This window comes from Rhinatrema bivittatum, chromosome 5, assembly GCF_901001135.1.
Source record: "Rhinatrema bivittatum chromosome 5, aRhiBiv1.1, whole genome shotgun sequence".
Classification (NCBI taxonomy): domain Eukaryota; kingdom Metazoa; phylum Chordata; class Amphibia; order Gymnophiona; family Rhinatrematidae; genus Rhinatrema; species Rhinatrema bivittatum.
Window position 1 is genome coordinate 199,393,202 of NC_042619.1, and position 18,732 is coordinate 199,411,933.

The following is an 18,732-nucleotide window of genomic DNA, read 5'->3' on the forward strand; positions in this document are numbered from 1 at the left end:
TCACTTGGGAGAAAAAGCAATAGATATGCATGTAATTCAACCTATTCAGGCTTATTTGTATAACTTTCATTGATCTCCTTCCTCAGTAGAACTTTTAGTGTAAATACAATCTGGCTGCATGCCTAATATTCATCTAGGCCAGATCAGTTCTTATGCTAGTATTTAGTAAGCAATCTCTGCATAAGTAGAACTTCTATTTGAGATCCCAATTAAGCTTCAGTTTAGAAAAGTAGCATTAATGTAAAGATGTTCTTGGACCATAAATGTCTGTTGCATTCTATAGTTTCACTCAGAGGAAGAAAGAGGAAGAAAGAGTCATGTGTGGTTTGGTAGCAACAGAAAGAATAAGAGACTCACAAATATTTTAGGGACTTCCCTCTGGCTTTTCCGTATATACATAAGAGCTACAAATGACAGCCTCTGCCATCTGCGCAACTATAAAAACAACCTGTACAAATAAATGTTGATTCGTATTTAAGCAGGGCGGCTACACTAGGACTGTTTTGGCTGAGTCGAAGGATAGGATAATTTGCTCCTTTTTATGTGTTTCCATTCTACTGCTGGAACAACTGAAGGTAAGGGCCAGTCTGCAGCTTGCACAATAATTTCTGTAACGTTTTCTCTCTGGTCTCTCTATCACTCTTGCAGCAGAAAATGGGTCGTCTAAGTATAAAAAGTTGGTTGAGAACAAGGCAAGATCTTTTAAATAAAATATTTACTGGCAGGTTCTGTTATCTGGAGGAGCAATGTAAAAGATTAAAACATTATTAATTCCAGCTACTTCTGGCTGCATTTTAAGTTTTGGTTTATTCTGTCCTAGCTATAAGGTCTGATATACCCTAAAATGATAAACAATGTATTTATTAATAATTGGAGTAAATTAGATTATAAGTGATTTAATATTAATAATTTGGATTTAATATGATGCTTTTCATTGAACCAGTATTCTAAGGCGGTTTGCAGTTTGAAACCTCAGAAATACACACGCAGAGAGTTTTGCTGCAGTGATCAGGCTGAACCCAGCTTGCACAAAGGATTGCAAGGGAAAGAGATGACGATGAGCAATGTTATTATTGTTCACTTATAACTGAAGCATAGTCTTAATTCTGCAAATTGTGGAGGTGTCCACAAATTACAGTCAGGTCAGGAGTAAATCTCTGTGGGAAAGAAATAAACATGTTTTGTAGCTTGAAGAAAAAGGCCAATTTTGTCCAGATAGTTGGTCACAGAACTGAAGCCAAATTGACTTGTCCAGGGGCTGCACAGAGTCACCTTCCATCCTCGCAGTTTTCCAGATTCATATTTCCATGCTTGTTTTTTACTGGAACAAAGGAATGGCCAAATCCTGCCATGTGCTGCCTGCTGAAATAGTGAAACTGGCATCCATCATTTTCTGAAGTAACATCAGTTACATTACTTCCTGTACTGTGGTTCTCATAAAATGTCCCTTCAGTAGTCTTTTCTTTTCTGTGACACTTGTTAGTTTTTGCTGTCATTCTCAGCGTGCTTATGCGGACTGGGCATGGGTGTAAGGCAGGAATACCTAGAAATTATTTGATATGCCAGGAGCTTACTGCCACTGAGGCAGGTAAATTACTAACTTAAAAAAAACACATTAAACAATAGTTATGAAAAAAAAAAAAAAAGAATACCAATCAAATATTTCAATAAAATTAATTTTCTGTCATCGGGTAAAGTTGTTGCCATTAAATTCAATGGAGGAAATGATACGAATAAGAAGGCGGCAGTCTCCTCCTGAGATTATCATCTTTCCAGTTAGATGAGTTGAAGCATGTGGACACAGTATGTTAAAGACTATTCTAGCATACCTTTTCTGTTTAAATAGCTTAAAGCTGCATAGAAAAATTAGCATATATGCATTAATGTTATGACTGTCGGCTGCGGGCAGCCGCGGCCGACCCAACTCACATCTTGCCATGCCTGGCCCTCCACTCCAGGGGAACTTGCATCTCCGGCCAGCCATTGTCGCCGCACTGTTCCTGGTCCTCCTTGCTCCACATGGCGGCTGGGATGCCGCCGGCCCATGCTCCGACTCCGGGCCTTCCTAGGCGCACGCACACTCCTGTTCTCTATTTAAAGGACCATTGGCGGGAATCTCTGGGCCGTCCCCGACTGATGACATCATTACCTTGTGATATTTAAGCACCTCCTTTGGCCTATGCAAACTGACTTGGTAACGAGTTCCTTCACCTCACTGGTGCTTGATCCTGTCTCTCCAGAATTGTGGTTCCTGCCTTGGATCTCTACCTGATGATCTGGACTCTGGCTCGGGTACCTGCTCCTCGGGGGCCTGCTTGTGTTTCCTTTGGGAGAGCTGGTTTCCAGGCTTCCCCGCTCCTCAGGGTAGCTCCTGCGCTCCTTACCAGAGATCCTGCTGACTCGCTTCTCCGCTCCTTGGGGTTGCCTCATCACTTCTTTTCAGAGATCCCATCTCTACACTTCCCCGCTCCTCTGGGCAGCCTCTACTTTACAACACCGGAGACTTTCACTCTATACTACCCCGTACCTCGGGGAAGCATCTATGTCACTTCACCAGAGACTTTGACACTACACTTCCCCGCTCCTCGGGGCAGCCTCTACGTCACTTCATCAGAGACTTTGACTCTATGTTCCCTGCTCCTCGGGGCAGCCTACGTTACTACATCAGAGACTTGACTCTGCGCTTCCCCACTCCTCGGGGCAGCCACTACATCATCACAACAGAGACTCTGTTGCTGCACTGTCCCGCCCCTCGAGAAAATCTCCGCATCACTCCTTCAGAGATCCTGTCTCCGCACTCCCCGCTGTTGTGCTGGAGGTGGATTTTTGGGCTGAGATGGGGTTGACGCTACCCATAAGCAAGGATCTAAGGGTCCCCACTGTCAGCAAGTGGAATGGGCTGAAGCTTGAGGCCACTGGAGCTTCACTTATATCAGCCCACGTTCCCCTCGGGTTGAGCCTTTGGGTGCTGGGGCCAGCAGGACTTAGGTGGGCCTCAAGTTCGAGCAGTAATGACAGATAGTTCAGCCCAGAAACAGCAGCCAGCAGATAGCGTAGTTCTACCCCAGATGGGTTACGGAACTGAAACTCAAGCACCAAGGAATGGCTGAGGGTGCCTGAGCAAGGAAAGGCCGGAGCCTTAAGAGTCCACGTCCAGAGGATAGAGACAGAGGCGTCACTGTCGAGTGTGAATGGAGGCTGGCGGCCACTGAGAGATGTAGCAAGCAACATAGAACTCTGGATAGAATACAGTCTATGACAATGTCGTCCATAGCAATGATCAGGGCACGAAGAAGGCAGAGGTGGTCAAGCGTAGCAATAGTCAGGGGACAGAGAAGGCAGGCGTAGTCAGACGTAGCAATGGTCAAGGCTCGGGGAAAAATGATGGCAGAAAAAGACCATATGTCCCATCCAGCCTACACATCCATCCATCCAATTAATTTAGCATTATAATTTTCATTACTTCCTTAGAGGTCTCTTGTATGTATCCCATGCTTTCTTGCATTCAGATACTGTTTTTGTCTCCACCACTTTCACTGGGAGGCTGTCCCATGCATCTACCACCCTCTATGTAAAGAAATATTTCCTAAGATTACTCCTGAGTCTACCCCCTTTCAACTTCATCTCATGACTTCTCATTCTAGAGCCTCCTTTCTATTGAAAAAGGCTCACCTCCTGTGCAAGGAAACCCTTGAGATATTTGAATGTCTCTCTCATATTTTTCCTATCTTGCCTTTCCTCTAGGGCAGGGGTGGGCAAGTCCGGTACTCGAGGGCTGCAAGCCAGTCGGGTTTTCAGGATACCCCTAATGAATATGCATGAAATAGATTTGCATACAACTGAGGCAGTGTGTATGCAGGTCTCTCTCATGCATATTCATTAAGGATATCCTGAAAACCCGACTGGTTTGCAGCCCTCGAGGACCGGAATTGCCCACCCCTGCTCTAGTGGGTACATGTTTAGATCTTTAAGTCTATCCCCATATGCTTTAGAACGAAGATCACTGACTATTTTAAAAGCCACCCTCTGGACTGACTCCATCCTGTTTATATCCTTTTGAAGGTGCAGTCTCCAAAATTGTACACATATTCCAAATGAGATCTCACCAGGGATCTATACAGAGGCAATATCAGCTCCCTTTTTCTGCTGACCATTCCTCTCCCTATGTAGCCAAGCATTCTTTCTGGCTTTTACTGTCTCTTTATCCAGCTGTTTGGCCACCTTAAGATCATCAGATACAATTACCCCCAGATCCCACTCTTTTTGTGCTTAGAAGAATTTCACCTCCAATACTGTACTTTTGCCTTGTGTTTTTGCATCATAAATGTGTTACTCTGCATTTTTTAACATTAAATCTTAGCTGCCAGACCTTTCCTCAAGCTTTTCTAGATCCATCCTTATGTTTTCCACTCCTTCCTGGTTGTCCAACCTGTTACAGATTTTGGTGTCATTGGCAAAAAGGAAAACCTTTCCCAACCACCCTTCTGTTATGTCGCTCACAAAAATGTTGAAAAGAACTGATTCAAGGACAGATCCCCAAGTCACACCCCTAGTAACAACCACCTTCTCAGAGAAAACTCCATTTATCATTACCTTTTGTTGCCTCCCACTCAGCCAGTTGATAACCCAGTCAGTCACTCTAGGATCCATTCCAAGAGTGCACAATTTATTTATATGTCTTCTATATGGAACTTTGTCAAAGTATATTATGTCTAGTGCTCTTCCATGATCCAACTCTCTGGTCACCCAATCAAAGAAATTGATCATATTCTTCTGGAAAGATTTACCACTGGTAAAACCATGCTGCCTCGGATCTTGCAATCCATTGGATTACAGAAATTGCACTATCCTCTGTTTTAGCAGCAATTCTAATTATTTTCTAAACACAGAGATCAAACTAACTGGCGTGTAGTTCCCAGTCGCCTCCTTACTTCCACTTTTATGAATAGGAACCACATCCGTCCTTTTCCAGTCCTCCGGAACTACTCCAGACTCTAAAGAAGCATTGAAAAGGTCAGCCAACGGAGCTGCCAGGACATTTCTAAGTTCCCTTAGTACCCTTGGATGTATCCTTATCTGGCCTCATCACCTTATCTACTTTAAGTTTAGTTAGCTCCTTACAAACACATTATTCTAAAAATTGATTGTGGCTTACTTCACTTTCAATCTTATTTGTATTTGTTTTATGTGGTCCTCCTTCAGGCCCTTCCACAGTGAACACCGAACAGATATATTTGTAAAGCAATTTTGTTTTTTCCTTATCATCATCTACATATTCCTCTCCTGCCACTTTTGCAACTCCTTCTTTCACTAACATATCTAAACAAAAGTCTTGTTCCCCATTTTACCATATTTTCTATTTTTTCTTCTATTTGAATTTTCACATTCCTGACTACTTTCCCAGCTTCTCTTAATTTTTCCAGATATAGTCACCTGCCTTCTTCTTTTTGTGATCTCTTGCATATTATGAATGCTAACCTTTTTTCCCTTACCTTTTCAGCTACTTCTTTAGAAAACCATAATGGTCTCTTTTTCCTCTTTCCTTTATTTACATTCCTAACCAAATGATTAGTGAATAAAATGAGAAGCTTGGGAGTTGGCGGCAAGATGGTGGAGTAGATTACAAACTGGTTGCCAGACAGGAGACAGCATGTAATAGTAAATGGAACCTATTCAGAAGAGAGAATGATGTTAAGTGGAGTGCCACAAGGGTCAGCTTTAGGACCGGTTCTGTTCAATATCTTTGTGAGTGACATTGCGGAAGGGATAGAAGGGATAGAAGGTAAACAAAAATGCAGACTGGTTAAATAAAGCCCTTCGAGTTCACGTCCCTAACAGAAACCTAAGGTCAGCAAACAAAGCTCTCCTGACTATACCATCAGACTAAACCTCAAGACTAACACAAGTAAGAGAGAGGGCGCTATTATTGGCAGGACCCATAGTATGGAACTCCATGCCCTTGGATTTAAGGTTACAAAGAGACAGCAAAACCTTTAGAAAAAGTTTAAAAACCTGGCTCTTTAAACAAGCTTTCCAGAAAGAGAAGGGAGAATAGAAGCCAGGGATGGGCAAAGCACGAACAATTAAACAACCATACACACTGCAGAGATTCACTAAGGGGCTGATTTTAAAAGGCCTGCGCGCGTAAATCCTTCCGGATTTACGTGCGCAGGGCCCTTGCGCGCCGGCGTGCCTATTTTGCATAGGCCGCTGGCTCGCGTAAAGCCCCGGGACGCGCGTAAGTCCTGGGGCTTTGGAAAAGGGGCGTGCCGTGGCGTTTCGGGGGCAGGCCCGGGGGCGTGGCGCCAGCCCGGGGGCGTGATCGAGGCCTCCGGACCAGCCCCCGGGACCGGAACACGGAGCGGGGCTGCCGGCCGGCGCGCGCAAAGTTACGCCTGCTTTCAGCAGGCGTAACTTTGCCAACAAAGGTAGGGGGGGGGGGTTTAGATAGGGCCGGGGGGGGGGGGCGAAGGAAAGTTCCCTCTGAGGCCGCTCTGAAATCGGAGCGGCCTCGGAGGGAAGAGGCAGCGCCCGCTGGGCTCGGCGCGCGCAGTTTGCACAAATGTGCACCCCCTTGCACGCGCCGACCCCAGATTTTATAAGATACGCGTGGCTACGCGCGTATCTTATAAAATCCAGCGTACTTTTGTTCGCGCCTGGTGTGCGAACAAAAGTACGCGATCGCGTATTTTTTTAAGATCTACCCCTATGTGTGTAGTTTTTAAGATATAGCGCACCATTACTAATGGATAAGTTACATTTGTAAAATTAGTTCTGTACTTAAAACTGAGAAGGAAAGAAATGGATATGATTAATCACATTTAACAACGAACATTGATAACAAACAGGTCGATACAGTAAGGCCGCGGTAAAAACAGTGCGGCAGTGTCAGGCGCACCCTTCCTCCCCGCACGCACAGTTCTCTTCACTAACTCCCCGATACTCTCTTCTAATCGCATGCAAATGCATGCCGCGGCTTTAAAGCGTTAGGGAAAGGTTATGCCCGCGTAACCCATTTTACTGTATAGGCGCTTAATACAGCGCCTATACAGTAACCTGGGTGCGCTGGTACCTGTCATTTCAAATGTCATTTCAAATGGCATTTGGAATGACAGGCACCAGGAAGTGTAAAAAACACGAAAAGTCGGGAGAGGAGAAAAAGCAGAGCCGAGCCGAGCAAAGCGAAAGCGTGCAGCAAGCCGGCGAAATAGACCTGCGAGCAGAGGCAATAGCAGCGGTTTGGTAAGCCTGGCACCCTCCTTGATGTAGTACGTCCCGGATGGCCCCCCCTCCCCAGCGCGCCCGCCACTACCCCTTTCATCAGCTGCATCCACTGCGACCTGGCAGTCCCGTGAGGCCCTGCGAGCAGAGGCAATAGCAGTGGTTCGGTAAGCCTGGCACCCTCCTTGATGTAGTACGTCCCGGATGCCCCCCCCCCTCCCCAGCGCGCCCGCCACTACCCCTTTCATCAGCTGCATCCACTGCGACCCGGCAGTCCCGTGAGGCCTACAAAAAAAAAAAATCCCCGGCTCCCGCGCCCCCGCACTGGCCCGCCGACTCTGTCTAGATCCCAAAAGTAAGTCGCAAAAGTAACTTACTTTTCTGAAGCCATCACGATCGTAGCTCAAGACGAAGATGGCCGCCTGCACGGGGGAAAGCGTGCAATTGGCCGCTGAAGACGTGACGTCACATCTCGTGACGCCAAACGTCGTGACGTCACGTCTTCAGCTGCCAATTGCACGCTTTCCCCGTGCAGGCGGCCATCTTCGTCTTCGTCCGGAGGAGCTAAGATCGTGTTCCTGATGGCTTCAGAAAAGTAAGTTACTTTTGCGACTTACTTTTGGGATCTTGACAGATCCCAAAAGTAAGTCGCTTTTGGAAAAAACCAAAATTGTCGCTTTAAGGCTGGAGAAATTATTTTATGCATTGTGTGATGTCGCTTTTTGAAAAAAAAAAATTGATTTTGGTTTTTTTTGCTTTTCGCCGCCGCCTACCCACCCGATCGGGAGGAGGGGGTTAGAGTCGGCGGGCCAGTGCGGGGGCGCGGGAGCCGGGGATTTTTTTTTTTTTTGTAGGCCTCACGGGACTGCCGGGTCGCAGTGGTAGCATGGCGCTGTGAGGGGGGCGAAAGGGTATATACCCATGAACGGATTTGAGTGGGAGCGCTCTGTGAAGCGGGACATGCCCGTGAGGGGCATAATGGGTGGATGCAGCTGATGAAAGGGGTAGTGGCGGGCGCGCTGGGGAGGGGGGGGCATCCGGGACGTACTACATCAAGGAGGGTGCCAGGCTTATTGTTTTATTGTGTTTGAGTATCTTAAGCGGTGTCGATGGATTTGTTACTAGACTCACAGTCCTAACTCCTTCTAGGGGGAGGCGGTAAAGTAGCAGGTTAAGGCCGCGGCAAAACAGCGGGTTACTGAGGAGATAGTATCAGCGCCCGTCACAGTATCGGAGGATAATAGCTAATTCCTTCATTATACAGCTTTTTCGTTCATTTACATGCTGGGTGCGGAAAGGGTTATGTGTCTATTTTACAAAGCGCTAAGGACGCGTGAAACTGGAGACTGTATCACTGGATGGCCTTACTCGTCTGTATTGTGCACTCCCAGCACGTTACAGACGGGCAATCTTCGACTGGACGATACTGTATCGAGCTGTTACTATGTTACCGAACCTTATGGCACCTATGTAAACGGACAAATTGTAGTATCATTACTTTTATTTGCCTTAATGTAAACCGTTGTGACGGTTCCCACCAAACGACCGTATAGAAAAGACTTAAAATAAATAAATAAAATAAATAAATAAAGGCCAGGATTTATCAAAATGTGATAAATATCGCATGCGATAGCAAAAGGGCCATGGTTTTTGCTAATAGACAGTTTATCACAATTTGCGCTAATTACCTATGTGAAGAGATAAGTTAGTGCAAATTGCGATAACGTTTTCAGACTTTGCGATAAGTGCCAGACCTGTTGTATTTCCTGGCGAGAGAGAGAGTGAGTGAAAGAGAGAGAGAGAGAGCACCTAGCCATAATGTCCTCTCCCTAGATAGGTATTTGTATCCCTATGGGAGGCCCACCTAGTAACCCGAAGTGAGATTTAGGTATTAGTGTAGGGGGTTAGGGGCCACTTTGACATTCAACCTGAGACGTACGAACAGAACAGTGCTCTCTTGTGAAGATTTGATGACCCTCGGAGTGAGGAAACTCACTCCAAGATGAGATTTGTGCAATGTTCTCTCCACCTAGCTTGATGTTACCCAGGTAGAGTGTCCATCAAGCTAGGTTGAGAGAACCTTGCACAAATCTCATTTTACCAAGCTATCGCACAGCTTAACGCTACTGAAAAAGGTGTAGTTAAAAATGGCATTAAGTCTGTGCAATAGCACTTCACAGACTGGCAAACCCTGCCCACTCCTCCTCTTTTTCGGATTTGCATAGCACCATACGATATGGTGCTATCGTATGCGTTAAGAGTCTATCGCATGCGTTAACAGAGCTTTTCGCATGCGATAAGCCCTTAACGCATGTGAAAACACCTTAGCGCATTTTGATAAATGACCCCCAAAGTTTGTCTATTTGTGGATGATACTAAGATACTAAGATCTGCAACAGAGAACATGTCTGAAGGAGTAGAGAGAATGAAAAGTGATTTAATAAAACTTGAAGAGTGGTCTAAGGTTTGGCAGCTGGGATTAATGACAAGAAGTGTAGAGTCATGCATCTGGGATGCAGTAATCCAAAGGAATTATATGTGATGGAGGGTGAAAGACTAATATGCATGGAGTAGGAGAGGCCCCTTGGAGTGATAATGGCTGGCGATCTGAAGGCAGCTGTTATGGTTTTGAGGTGTTGGAGTGGATTCTTGGGTACTGCAGTGATGGCCACTCCCATGGGGAGGAGCCCCGTGAGGAACCGCAGTACTAGGCTAGACTCAAGACATGCAAACATAGAAGATTTGTCTTTATTATACAGCTGAATGATACCACCAGAGATGGCAGTAGTGAAGTGATCCAGGGGCCCTCGGCAGAGGAGACCCGACCCACAAAGGTAGATGTTAGCAGCACACAGTAGTATAGGGAGTTCCAGATGCAGGTTCCGAGTGCTGAGCTGTAGATGAGACAGACTAACAAAGGTTAGATTACTCACTAAGTTGGTAGCTGTATTGATCGAGATCCTGACAGGCAGAAGTAGTTGGATTGCAGGCACCAAGGCAGGGAGAGCAGGCCCTCGAGGAGCGAGTACCTGGTATCCCAGATAGGCACCTGAAAGAAAGCAAAGGGCCCCCGAGGAGCGGGTACCCAGGTTAGATGAATAACCCCGAAGGGCAGAGAGAGCTTCCAGTGGCAGCACAGAAGCAGCAGAGTAGCTTAGACTGGAGGCAATCCAATCCTTGCTAACTCGAGTTGTTAGAAAATGAAGGGCAGGCTAAATACCTGGATGGCGTGACGTCATTCGAGGGGGATACCCCCGAGGTTCCCGCCATGACGTGGATAAAGACTTGGGTGGCGTGCGTGCGCACACCCTAGGAGGCCCTCAGGAGAAACATGGCGGATAGCCTTGCCATTGCCGTTTTGGGGACGCTGGAGAGAGCGGCATGAAGACACAGCGGCAGCCATCTTCCCAAGGCTAGAGGAGAGAGCAGGAAGAAAGGTGAGGCACAGATGTCGAAGCTGTCTGAGACTGACGGACGCAACAGCAGCGAAGCAATGTGATAAGGTGATAGCTAAAGGCGGAAGAATGCTAGGGTGCATAGAGAGAGGAATAACCAATAAGAAAAAGGAGGTGATAATGCCTTGTACAGTTCCTTGGGGAGGCCTCACCTGGAGTACTGTGTTCAGTTCTGGAAACTGTATACCAAAAAACATAGAGACAGAGCAGAGGCGGTCCAGAGAAGGGCAACCAAAATGGTGTTGGGGTCTGTATCAGAAGACTGATTGTATGAGGCAAGACTGAAGGATCTGACTGTGTATATCCTGGAAGAGAGGAAGTGCATGGGGAGATATGATACAGACCTTCAGATACCTGAAAGATTTTAATGATGCACGATCCTCAAACCTTTTCTGTTGAAAAGCAAAAAGTAGAACTAGGGGTCATGAAATGAAACTCCAGGGGGGACAACTCAGAACTAACATCAAGAAATATTTCTTCATGGAGAGGGTGGTGGATAAACTATAACAAATCAGAAGCTTTCTCGATAGATCCAGTCTTAAAAGTTGGAACACCACATATTTGCATTATCTCATACAACTAGCACATAAAGAGAAAGAACTTTACTCCCAAAATGTTATACAGTATCTGTATTAGACCATCTCAAGAATCTTATTACTAAATGGATGACATATTCCTTATCTTTAATGGGAAGATGTGCAGTAGTTAAAAAGGTGTTACTCCCAAAAATTTTATATAGCCTACAAATGCTTCCCCTATGGTTCAAAAAGTCTGAGATTCAAATGCTTTTATTTGTGTAATAAGAAGGTGAGGCTTAGGTATAATATCTTAATTAATAATAATAAAAAAAACCCAGGTAGGACTTGCAATACCAGATCTTAAGACTGTACAGTATACAGGAATGGCTTTCTATGCAAACTAAGGGCTGGATTCACTAATGCCGCAAGGCATAGTGAATCCCGCGGTAACGGTGGGCGGTCCTGCGCTAGCCGGCAGCGATCACACTGCGGCAGTGCGATAGCTGCCGGCGTCGCGCCAAATAACTACACCATAAAAGGTGTACTTATTCGGCGCAAAAATGACAGCGAAATGCATGCATACTTTTCGCTGTCTGGGAAATCTTCGCAGAGTCGGCCCCGGTGCCACCCCGACTCCTCTTCTTTCGGGGCCGCCTCCGCCCCGAGCTAGCTATCGCACGCGTGCACTAGCTTTAGAAAATGACCCCCTAAGTTTGATTTGGACAGTTTATTAGAGGATCTGGCCAGGCCTTTTCACCCTGTGAATGTCTTACATTTTCCCAAGCAGAAAGTCATAACATTTGGAGCCTGGGGTTTCTGGTTTCCAGCTTTTAAGAAATACTGAGGGTGATGGAGGGGGGCATACAGGGGTAAGAGTGATGTCTCTCCATTTTTATTTTTCATTGGTAATCTTGGATATTCACACACTATTACATACACTCAGTTCCAGGCTATTATAGTGCAGCCATTTACACACATACACTTGAGTTATGCACTTTCTTTTACACACATTCAGTAATGCAGGCATCCAGGACCTCACTCGCTCACATCCGTCCTTTCACAATACCAATAATCAAACTGACAACAACTTTGGGTTAACAAGGCCGCAGCTTTAATAACCTGGAGGCCCGAGCCTCCTTTTTATTAACATTACAATTTCAACCAACAATTTTCCGATCGTCTGCCGCTGTGCCAGCAAGACGATTCATTCCAGCCTCGCGGCTCGCTCTTTGGCCCCCGCACCGAGTTCAGACTCCCACCACCTGCCAGCAAAGGAGCCAACCCAGTGGGCCTCCGCCACCAACCAGCAAGAAACCAGGCCTGCCAACTGACTCCCGCCGCCTGCCTGCAAGGAGTCCGCAACCAACAACTTCCAGTTGTCCTTCATTTCCAATTGCCATGTATATCCCCCTTTAACAGGTAACCAGTGTATTAAGCATAACAGGCTCGGGCCATCCGCTGCGACAGATAACTCGCGCACACAACAAGAACAATAACAATAAGGGCGGGTGGGAGGGAAAACAGCCGTATACGCTCCGGAGCGGCACGCCGAAAATGTCGGCCTCGTCACTCCGCTCCGGGTCTGCCCTAGGGGACTGCCCACTGCTGCTGGTCAGCCAATCCTGACCTGCCAGCACTGGAACCCTCTGCTCGCTCCACCTATCCTCTTCGCTCCTCGTGCCCTTCGTCCCTGACTTTCCTCCAACCTCCTGACCCTAAACTGACCTCCTTCTCCCCCCCCCCCCGGGGGCGGTCTCCCCTCGGACCAGGCCAGCTCCCTGAGTGGGCCTGGGCCTACATTACTATGGCCTGCCGGTCATTACGACCGACAGACCTCCCATTCCAGGCTGTTTTAGTATAGACATTTACACATATAAAACATGATTATTCATGCATTTTTACACAAATTCAGTTACAAGCTGTTTTAAAACAGTCATTTCCACATACAAAAATAAGTTACACACACAATTTTATACATGTTCTGTTCCAGGCTATTTTAGAACAACCATTTATACATAAAACCAAGTTATGCATATTTTTTTACACTTAGATGCAGGCTGTTTTGGTACAGCCACTTATCTTTGTAAAACCAGGTTACTTACAGATTTTACACACACTCAGATCCAGGATAAGTTAATACAGTCATTTACACATATAAAACCAGGTTACACCCCTACTGTTACACATACTCAGTTGCAGGCTAGTTCAATACAGTCATTTACAGACATAAAACTAAATTATGACCATTTTTTTTTATACATACTCGATTCCAGGCTATTTTAGTCCAACCCTTTACACACATAAAACCAGGTTACACATGCACTTTTACACATGGTTCCAGGTTATTTTAGTACAGCCATTTGCACAAATAATTCCAAGATTGCACACAGACTGTTACAAACACTCTGTTCCAGATTATTTTAGTACAACCATTTTGTACACAAAACCTGTTTATGCATATTTTTTTACACACTCATTTGCGGCTATTTTAGTATAGCCATTTACACACATAAAATCAGGTTATACATGCATTTTTACACAAACTCAGTAACAGGCTGTTTTAGAACAGTCATTTATATACAAAACTGGATTAATATACATAGATTTTACACTCATTTAGTTGCAGACTATTTTGGTACAGTCATTTACCTTTGTAAAACCAGCTTACTCATGGACTTTTACACAGCACTCAGATCCAGGTTGCATTAGTTCAGCCATTTACACATGTAAAACCAGGTTATACACTGTTACATATACTCAGTTGCTGGTAGAGATGTGAATCGGAACCGGAATCGGTTCGGATTCTGGTTCCGATTCACATCGTGGTTTTTTTTTCGTCCGGCCCGATCGCGGTTTTGTTTATCGGCTGCGCCCGAGTCGATAAACAAAAAACCCACCCGACCCTTTAAAACTAATCCCTTAGCTTCCCCCACCCTCCCGACCCCCCCAAAAACATTTTACAGGTACCTGGTGGTCCAGTGGGGGTCCCGAGAGCGATTTCCCGCTCTCGGGCCGTCGGCTGCCACTAAAAAAAATGGCGCCGATGGCCTTTGCCCTTACCATGTGACAGGGTATCCGTGCCATTGACCGGCCCCTGTCACATGGAGGGAGCACTGGATGGCCGGCGCCATCTTTAAAAAAAAAGCCCGATTCACATCCCTAGTTGCTGGCTATTTAATACAGCCATTTACACACATAATGCTGGCTTATGCATATTCTTTTACATATACACTCTGTTCCAGGCTATTTAAGACACCCATTTATACACATGAAACTGGGTTACACTTGAACTATTACATACAATCAGTTCCAATGGTTATGACCACACACTTGGTTCCAGGCTAATTTTAGTACAACCCTTTACACACACAAAACCAGGTTACATGCACACTGTTACACACTTTCAGTTCCAGGCTATTTTAGTACAGCCATTTACATTTTACGATGTAAAATAAGAGTTAATTACAATGTTCAATACATTTTTACTAAAGTTATAATGCAGTTACAAACACAATGTTAAATAGAACTAGATGATGTTATAAAGTACAACAAGAAGACCTCAACTTCATGGCTACAATGTAAACTGATGTGATATTCTATATTGAATATCACATAAATAAACAAATAAATAAATAATTCCAAGGTTGCACACACACTGTTACAAAGACTCTGTTCAGGCTATTTTAGTACAGCCATTTCTACACGAAACTGGGTTATGCATAATCTTTTACACACACTGAGTTGTAGGCTATTTTGATACATTTACCCTTATAAAACCAGGTTACTCGCACACTTTTACACACACTCAGTTACAGGCTACATGAGTAGAGCCATTTACACACATAAAACCGAATTAAGCACATTTATTTATTTATTTATTTATTTATTTATTGGTTTTTTCTATACTGGTGTTTGGAATTACCGTCATTTTACAGCAAAGTACAGGAATATAGCATTCATTTTCACACACTCAGTTACAAGCTATTTTAGTACAGCCATTTATACAAATAAAATGAGTCACACACACACTTTTGTACACACTCAGTTCTAGGCTATTTTAGTACAACCATTTACACATATAAAAATGGGCTACACATGCACTTTTACACACACACACACACACACACACACACACACACACACACTGTGTTCCAGTCTATTTTAGTACAGCCATTTACACACATAAAACTGGGTTATGTAGATTCTTGTACACACTTCATTTCCATGCTATTTTAGCATATTTACTCACATACAAAACTAGGTTATATACACACACACACACTCACTTTTACACACAATCAGCCCTTGGGTGTTTTAGTACAGCCATTTAGACACTTAAAATGAGGTTACACATGTCCTTTTACATAAACACACACACACACACACACACACACACACACACACACACACACACACACAGTCAGTGCTGGGTTATTTTACCTTTGCTATTTACACATATAAAACTGGGTTTTATGCACAGAAATGGCTTTGAAAATTACCCTCAAGTTTTTAATGTTTATCAGCAATAATAATGTTTTATATAAATATGCATTTGCTATCGTTTTTGTCTAAGATATTACCTGATCATGTGCTTCTTCTTCTGCCAGGAATGCTTTCAGAAGGATATGTTTGTGGATTCTCCTACTGGTTTGATGATGGAATTAATGATGGTCTCTCAGATGATGAAGTCTATGTTGAAATGCCACAGGAAATGAGCTCCATTTGTGACTTTACATATTCCTCTATAGAAGACACACACAGCATGGGTCTTTTTCATAAACGCAAGTCTGTCAGCAAGTTAATTTCTACAATCCAAACCAGAGAAAACAAAAATATCCGATATCAGAAGGACACATCACAGCAAAGCAGCAAGAACCTGGTATCTGAAAGGCAAACATCTCTTGGTGTAGATATTACAGGGGATTGCAATGTAAACCGAGAAACTTATCTGGTCCCTTCTTCCTGTAGAAGCATTTTCAAGAATTATAATGATTTGCATATTGCTGGTGACCAGGTTATGCCCATGAACTCAGGAATGACTGAGTTTACCTGTGACAGCAGCTTCGAGTTTTGTGATGGTCCATTCTTGGCGTCATCAGAGATTCCTCCAACCATGGAATCAATGACAACAGTGTCTAATGATCTGGTCCATAAGCCTGTCAAAAGAGACTCTTTGTTTTGGCGAGTAGGCAGCTTAAGGGATAAAAGTATTATGCAGCATCCACATCTACTCTCCAATTCAGTGCTGAATGAATACCTGGAACAGAAGGTTGTAGAATTGTATAATCAATATATCATGGATAGTATGGTTAACAGTGCATCCCCAACCCAGATTATGACATCTGAGTTCATCCTAAATAATGTGGACCAGATCAGTATGCAGATCTCACGAGAGCAAAACATGGAGACCACCAAGGCCAAAGACATGATCATTAACTGTCTATTAAGGCTGGCCAGTGGAAAAATATCCACTGAAATCAGTACCCCTCATCTGCAGATTTCCTCTGAGAGCAATATAACCCTATAAACTACCTTTAAATACCTGCAAATTTAAAGATTATTTCATGTACATTGATATAGCTACTATACACAGATTATGCATTATATATTAGATTACATAACATATTGGATGAAAAGAGCAATTTGATTGGTTTATTGCCAGCTTAACAGCTGATGTTATTTCAATACAATGTCATGTGTAATTGTAAAAAGAAGTTTTAATTTCCACTGGATAAAAACACATCACTAGATGGGCCATATAGTCTTTTTTTTTATGCCATCATGTTTCTATGTTTCTGTGATTGCATCTGGTCTTTTCAGGAAATGCAGTATAAATATACTAAAATAGCCTGGAACTGAGGTGTGTACAAGAGTGCACATAAGACAAATCAAACAGGCAAATGTGCAGAAGAAATTCAATGTCCACACATGATTTTAAGTAGAAAGTGTTATACTTTTAAGATGGCAATTTCACAGTGTTGTACAATAGAATAATTCAAAATGGGTCCCCCGACACGGACCCGTGTTTCGCTGCGAGGCTGTGTCGGGAGGGATAAAACAGTATTTTATTTTTTCTGAAACCAGTTTAACAGACAGCATCACTGGGAGTCACTGGGAGTGCTCCTAGTGACGCTGTCTGTTAAACTGGTTTCAGAAAAAATAAAATACTGTTTTATCCCTCCCGACACAGCCTCGCAGCGAAACACGGGTCCGTGTTGGGGGACCCGTTTTGAACTATTCTATTGTACAACACTGTGGAGTTGCCATCTTAAAAGTACAACACTTTCTACTTGAAATCATGTGTGGACATTGAATTTCTTCTGCACATTTGCCTGTTTGATTTGTCTGATTGCGTGCAGTAGCACTCCTTTTTTGATTTTTCAAGATTGCACATAACCCAGTTATATATGTGTAAATGGCTGTACTAAAATAGAATGGAATGCAGTGTGTGTAAAAGTGCATGAATAACCCAGCTTTATAAGGGTAAATGTCTGTACCAAAATAGCTTGCAATTGAGTGTGTGTAAAAGAATATGCATAACCCAGTTTTATATATAAATGGCTGTACTAAAACAGCCTGGAACAGAGTGCTTGTCACAGTGCAGGTGCAACCTTGGCATTATTTGAGTAAACGGCTGTACTAAAATGGCCAGGAACTGGAAAAGACCTATTTTGTTTTGTTTTGATAAAATGAAACAAATGGATGGAAGTTCAGAAAACAATGAAAAATTTCATTTGCATTCATCTCTGGATCCACTAAACTCTATGGGGTAAGCAAACTTTCAGCTTTTTTCTATTCAAGCCAGAGAGAGACTGCAGCTGGGATGAGAAGGGACAAAGATGGAACAGAATCAAGCAAGGGGAAGCATTTTTCAAGCAGCCTATCCCAGCTGGGGTTGCATGGATTGATAATGACTTCCTCGTTTTTTTAAAACCTGAAACTGAGAGCAACTTTGAGACAGTCTCCATTTTGAATCATTTCTTGCTTTGAGTTCAGTGCGAGAGGGTATAGTTTCTATAGCTTTGTGTGCTGAAGACTGAAAAAAGGTTTATGAAAATATTTAGACAAGTGAGAAGAAGGTAGACTTAGGCTGTTGCTTCTTTTCAGTGAGGGATAGGAAACACATCTCTCTATTAGGGTTATAGTATATCAACAGAAGCTAGAGGGCTATGGAGAAACAGTGTTTTACTACCTTCAGCAGATCAGAGGAAAGATTTTTTTTCACTTACTGGAAGGTATACAGCACTGCAGCCTATACTCTCAGGGGCGGATTTTTTTTTTTTTTTTTTTAAATAACAATTTTTATTGAGTGGATAACACATAGAAATAACATTATCATGCAGACCTGAAATACATGCAGCAAAGTACAAATACAAACAACCATCGTCAAAGGGTATAACAGAACCACTCTAATATCCTTGTGCCCCCAATCCTCATTCATAAACCACCAGGGAAACCCGCTATAATCATCCGGTCAGGTAGCATTGGGGATGCTGAACTCTGATACATCCCTCTCATCAATGAAGTGAGCCGCCGTA

The 18,732-nt window shown here is 43.8% G+C and overlaps 1 protein-coding gene across 1 annotated transcript; it reads left to right on the plus strand.

The window, feature by feature from the left end:
* The first annotated feature begins 399 nt into the window (after nt 1-399).
* On the plus strand, nt 400-17,059 carry LOC115091538 (uncharacterized protein CXorf21 homolog). Its single transcript, XM_029601731.1, has 2 exons — nt 400-575; nt 15,802-17,059. The coding sequence occupies exons 1-2, from the start codon at nt 542-544 to the stop codon at nt 16,719-16,721; spliced, it is 954 nt and encodes a 317-aa protein (XP_029457591.1). The 5' UTR covers nt 400-541; the 3' UTR covers nt 16,722-17,059.
* The last annotated feature ends 1,673 nt before the right edge of the window (nt 17,060-18,732 follow it).